The sequence below is a fragment of the Dicentrarchus labrax genome, unplaced genomic scaffold, assembly GCF_905237075.1.
Source record: "Dicentrarchus labrax unplaced genomic scaffold, dlabrax2021, whole genome shotgun sequence".
Classification (NCBI taxonomy): Eukaryota; Metazoa; Chordata; class Actinopteri; family Moronidae; genus Dicentrarchus; species Dicentrarchus labrax.
The window spans coordinates 240,837-246,836 of NW_026136863.1; the positions used below are offsets into that span (position 1 = coordinate 240,837).

At 41.0% G+C, this 6,000-nt stretch overlaps 1 protein-coding gene and 1 long non-coding RNA gene across 35 annotated transcripts in view; one reads left to right on the top strand and one right to left on the bottom strand.

Moving 5' to 3' along the window:
* LOC127360297 (disabled homolog 2-interacting protein-like) overlaps positions 1 to 6,000 on the bottom strand; it is a 40,131-nt gene extending 34,131 nt beyond the window's left edge. The window contains exons 1-4 of one of the 4 annotated variants that reach the window (XM_051394675.1): positions 5,786 to 6,000; positions 2,981 to 3,554; positions 1,722 to 1,840; positions 1,347 to 1,449 (exon numbers count right to left, since the gene is read on the bottom strand). In XM_051394675.1, coding sequence (XP_051250635.1) covers positions 1,347 to 1,449; positions 1,722 to 1,840; positions 2,981 to 3,041 — 283 coding nt within the window. In that variant the 5' untranslated portion in view covers positions 3,042 to 3,554; positions 5,786 to 6,000. Of the gene's footprint in view, positions 1 to 1,057; positions 1,295 to 1,346; positions 1,450 to 1,721; positions 1,841 to 2,980; positions 3,555 to 3,730; positions 3,781 to 5,785 lie in introns of those variants that run through there. The other 3 variants (XM_051394677.1, XM_051394676.1, XM_051394678.1) reach the window with 3 other exon arrangements.
* On the top strand, positions 4,615 to 5,825 carry LOC127360304 (uncharacterized). Of its 31 annotated transcripts, XR_007883567.1 has the most exons (5): positions 4,615 to 4,949; positions 5,054 to 5,241; positions 5,302 to 5,341; positions 5,405 to 5,445; positions 5,506 to 5,825. It is a non-coding gene; the product is annotated as an uncharacterized LOC127360304 (long non-coding RNA). The 31 variants fall into 31 exon arrangements; XR_007883571.1 differs by lacking the exon at positions 5,302 to 5,341 and having other exon boundaries at positions 4,615 to 5,032; positions 5,118 to 5,241; positions 5,342 to 5,445; XR_007883561.1 differs by lacking the exon at positions 5,302 to 5,341 and having other exon boundaries at positions 4,615 to 4,969; positions 5,097 to 5,241; positions 5,342 to 5,445.

Here is a 6,000-nt window from a genome sequence, read left to right on the forward strand (position 1 = left end):
CATCTGGACACCAATATCCTGTCCCGGTACCTCTGGCTGAAGCCCCCCCACAATGTTACTCGTCAGTAACCATCTCAATGAGCTATAAAACCCACTCACTGACTTTACTCCAGTACAGTGATTACAGTACTGATTGTTTACCAGTGAAAGGCTCTGAAATGTACTCAGAGTATAAAGTCAAAGTACACTGTTGGTTCCTTTCTGCATTCTAAAGAATTACTGCTGGTAGTGCAGTACTGCAGCATTTGTAGTATTACTGAGCTCTTACAGTGTAAAAGTTTATTTATTATTATATATTATATTATAATATTTAATTACAGAGACTTGAGACTCTAATTGTTATTAAAGGAACTGTACTAAGCTGGTTTAAGTCCTATTTATCAGATCGTTCGCAGTTGAGAGTGAATCCTCCATAAACACTAAAGTTAGTCATGGAGTTCCACAAGGTTCTGTACTTGGACCGATACTATTCACTTTATATATGCTTCCCTTAGACAACATTATTAGGAATCACTCCATTAATACTGAGTATTATTGCTATTGATCATCATTTCCCTTGTTGTGTGATCAGCATCATCAGCATCAGTCATTTATATTAGTGCTTGCTCATGGTGGGAACTGTTGGGCTGTTATTATTAATATGAATATACAATATACAATATTATTAACAATAATAATAATATACAGAACTGTGTTTTGTATATTTTTTAAATATATATTTTTCAGTTTGTTAGTTTTGTTTAATTTCCTGTGAAGGAAGCAGAACAGGTGTCTGTGACCTTTGACCCTTAGCTGGGTCAGCAGGTTCATCTGCAGCATCTTCATCACGAACACTATCTGGGCTCCTCATCATGTTGCCATGGTAACTGACCTCAGATATCAGATTATGGGATTATTATTATTATGGCATCAAGATTAAGCAGCTAATCCCCCCCCCCAGGGTTAGGGTTACTGTGTGTTTCTCCACACACACACACACACACAATGAGAAACACACACACACACACACACACACACACACACACAGAAACACACACACACATTATTTTTTTCTTACCGTTCAAATCTTCAACTTCTGCATCAAACTCCACCTCCATCATCTGTTTGTCTGTCTCTCTCTCTCTCTGTCTCTCTGTAACTGTCTGTCTGTGACTGTCTCTCTCTCTCTGTCTGTCTGTACCTTTCTGTCTGTAACTGTCTCTGTCTGTCTGTGACTGTCTGTCTGTGACTATCTCTCTCTCTCTGTCTGTCTGTGACTGTCTGTCTGTGACTATCTCTCTCTCTCTGTCTGTCTGTAACTGTCTGTCTTCTCCTGCAGCTTTTGAAACCCCTCACGTCTTCTTTACCTTTGTGGGCGGGGCGAGGAGGCGCTGAGGTCACATGGAGAGTGTATCTTAGCAACCAGACAGTACAAGTCTCCGCCCTCTCGGCCAGAAGCAGAGGATGAACCTGAAGAACAACTTTATTATTAATTATTAATGACACAAATGGCAGATACAGTGGATGACTACAATTATAATAAATATTATTGTGATATTTGTATTGATTTCAGTTTAATATTTAATGTTTTTACCTCAGGTTGTTGGATTATAATAAATATTATTGTGATATTTGTATTGATTTCAGTTTAATATTTAATGTTTTTACCTCAGGTTGTTGGATTATAATAAATATTATTGTGATATTTGTATTGATTTCAGTTTAAAATTTATTGTTTTTACCTCCAGGTTGTTGAGCATCAGTAAATGAGAATCTGACAGGATGCAGAACATTTTATTCCAGACATCAGGCTCCGCCTTTCGACCACATGACAGCCAATGGATGGAGGCACTCTTCAGCTCTGTGACATCATCACAACATCAGAATATTACACAGTAGCAGAACAGTACCAATATTAATATTAATATCAGTACCATTACCAATATTAGAACCAATATTAGTATCAGTACCAATATTAGAACCAATATTACTATTGTTTCCACAACAACTGTTCTGACTCTTCAAATGTTGATTTATTGCTTCTATTAATTAAAAATGGCTCATTTATCAGCTTTAATGCCAAAACATTAGTTTCACTTTCTGAAGAGCCACAACTGCTAACCACAAAGTGCTACCATCGGTGCCTGTTTCTAATATGTTGTTGTTGTTGTTGTTGTTCCTGCAGTATTGTTCCAAGTGGTGACTCCTGACAGCTGATTAGCCCCACCCCCACTAACTGAATGAGTACAGGTGGCTCAGGTAATACAGGTGGTACAGGTGGCTCAGGTGGTACATGTGGCTCAGGTGGTACAGGTGGTACAGGTGGCTCAGGTAATACAGGTGGCTCAGGTGGTACAGGTGGTACAGGTGGCTCAGGTAATACAGGTGGCTCAGGTGGTACAGGTGGTACAGGTGGTACAGGTGGCTCAGGTAATACAGGTGGCTCAGGTGGTACAGGTGGTACAGGTGGCTCAGGTAATACAGGTGGCTCAGGTAATACAGGTGGTAGAGTTGGTACAAGTAATTCAGGTGGTGAAGGGGGTACAGGTGGCTCAGGTAATACAGGTGGCTCAGGTAATACAAGTGGCTCAGGTAGCTCAGGTAATACAGGTGGCTCAGATAATACAGGTGGCTCAGGTAATACAGGTGGCTCAGGTAATACAGGTGGCTCAGGTAATACAGGTGGTGGAGGTGGTACAGGTAATACAGGTGGTAGAGGTGGTACAGGTGGTAGAGGTAATACAGGTGGCTCAGGTGGTAGAGGTGGCTCAGGTAATACAGGTGGTAGAGCTGGTACAGGTAATACAGGTAATACAGGTGATACAGGTGGCTCAGGTAATACAGATGGTAGAGGTGGTACAGGTAATACAGGTGGCTCAGGTAATACAGGTGGTAGAGGTGGTACAGGTAATACAGGTGGCTCAGGTGGTACAGGTAATACAGGTAGTAGAGGTGGTACAGGTAATACAGTAGGCTCAGGTACTGAGTTCCACCAACTCACCAATCACATTCATCCAGCCCATGTGCTGACACCTGGACAGGTGTTTCACCAGCTCCTCCATGGCAACAGGATCCTCAAAAAGAATTCTGGGTAACCTACAGGCTGATATCACTCACCTGTCTGCCTCCATACACTACATACACACCTGAACCTGAGGTAGGACAGACTCACAGACAGGTAGGACAGACTCACGGACAGCTAGACGGACTCACAGACAGGTAGAACACTCACAGACAGGTAGAACACTCACAGACAGGTAGGACAGACTCACAGACAGTTAGACAGACTCACAGACAGGTAAAGAGACTCACAGACAGGTAGAACAGACTCACAGACAGGTAGACGGACTCACAGACAGGTAGACGGACTCACAGGACACTCACAGACAGGTAGAACAGACTCACAGACAGGTAGGACAGACTTACAGACATGTAGACAGACTCACAGACATGTAGACAGACTCACAGACAGGTAGGACAGACTCACAGACAGTTAGACAGACTCACAGACAGGTAAAAGGACTCACAGACAGGTGGCATAGGCAGTATAGGCAAATGCTAAGGGCGCCGTCCATCTAGGGGGCGTCACGATGGGGGAAGAAAAGAAAAAAAAAGGTGCAACTTTCAATATTTTTATATATTATATATATAATATTTTCTTAGTATGAGAAAAGCCCACATTAATTTAACTGCATAGCAAAGCCTATTAAATAATAATAAGACTTTATTAAGCCCCCCCCTCCTCCTCTACCTGCTCTCTGAGAGATGGTTGAGTTTTCTGACGTCACCCCAGAAACCATTAACAATGTCAAAACGACCAAAACTTTCCGGTGCCCAGAGAAGGAAAGAAAGAAGAGGAAAAACGTGACAAAGATAGAGGTAGAGTAAAGATAATGTCATGAAATGTCTGTTGCAGAACGATAGTAACCTTTAGCCTAACACGGTTTGTTAATCAATAAATAGCGTTAGCTCGTTTTAACGTCAGTTCATGTTATGGAGGGGCCTATAATATATATAATACTCCCTCCTTCTATTTCTCAGGGACATTTGTAAAGATTAGATCTATTCAGCAGCTGTTAACATTATTTGTATTTATTATTGGTTAGCTAACGTTTGCTCTGCTTGTAACAGTCAGTCAGATGCTGTTCCTTTCACACACCTTTATATATTAGAGTTGGAAGCCTTGTTGTTTGTTGTGTTACAGTTCAGTATGTTCTAAAGTGTGTTTATAGTGTTACACTTTACATCCATGTTAAAGAGCACATCATTAATGTTAATACATTGTTATATTATACTGCAGTTTACTGCTTCTTTGTATTCTGCTAATCAGCATTTCACTGTAATGACAATAAGATTAAATCTGATCTAATTTGCATATCAGAAGAAAATGCACTGTATATCATTCATGTACAGTACAGTGAAAGTAATGCATCTCTTAGGTTTTTCATTTTTATTATTTCATTTTATTCTTGGAATCATTTTTCAACAGTGTCACTTTCTCCTCTTCTCTCTTCAGATGTGCTGTTGAAATATCTAAATCCACCTCCTGCAAATCCTGGAACATCTACAGTCATCGCTGCTTCAACAGCATCAAGTGATCCTCCTTTATTTTATCACTTGTTTACAGTTTTTATTTTGTAGGTAGTTCAATTTTATACTTTGTGTGGGCTATTTCTATTACATTTCTTGTATTATTTATTTCTAATTTCTTATTTTCTTGTTAACTGTTGTGATTTAGCAACTTGTTTCTCTAGAAATAAAATAAAATGTCAAAGACAAAGTTATTCAGTTTCTTGCGTGAGTATATGTATGTATATAACTGGCAGTGGAATTTACTGCGATGCAAGGGGGGCGCCACCTAAAATCTTGCCTAGGGCGCCAAATTGGTTAGGGCCGGGCCTGTCATACAGGTATACAGACTCGCAGACAGGTATACAGACTCGCAGACAGGTAGATAGACTCACAGACAGGTAGATAGACTCACAGACAGGTTAGATAGACTCACAGACAGGTTAGATAAGACTCACAGACAGGTAGATAGACTCACAGACAGGTAGATAAGACTCACAGACAGGTTAGATAAGACTCACAGACAGGTTAGATAGACTCACAGACAGGTTAGATAGACTCACAGACAGGTTAGATAGACTCACAGACAGGTAGATAGACTCACAGACAGGTAGATAGACTCACAGACAGGTTAGATAGACTCACAGACAGGTTAGATAGACTCACAGACAGGTTAGATAGACTCACAGACAGGTAGACAGACTCACAGACAGGTAGACAGACTCACAGACAGGTAGACAGACTCACAGACAGGTAGACAGACTCACAGACAGGTAGATAGACTCACAGACAGGTTAGATAGACTCACAGACAGGTTAGATAGACTCACAGACAGGTTAGATAGACTCACAGACAGGTTAGATAGACTCACAGACAGGTAGATAGACTCACAGACAGGTAGACAGACTCACAGACAGGTAGATAGACTCACAGACAGGTAGACAGACTCACAGACAGGTAGATAGACTCACAGACAGGTTAGATAGACTCACAGACAGGTAGATAGACTCACAGACAGGTAGATAGACTCACAGACAGGTAGATAGACTCACAGACAGGTAGATAGACTCACAGACAGGTTAGATAAGACTCACAGACAGGTTAGATAGACTCACAGACAGGTAGATAGACTCACAGACAGGTTAGATAGACTCACAGACAGGTTAGATAGACTCACAGACAGGTAGATAGACTCACAGACAGGTAGATAGACTCACAGACAGGTAGATAGACTCACAGACAGGTAGATGACTCTGAAGCTCGTCTCTTCAGCTGTCAGTCAGTTCCTCCTCATACTGTAAGACAACTTTACCTGTCTGTCCACCTGTCTGTCTGTAGGAACCTTCAGGACAACAGACACACTAACTCTAACCATCTGTCTGACTCTTAATGTATGTGTGTTGTTTAACACCTTAATTATATTAACGGATAATCACCTGTCGCACTCTCACT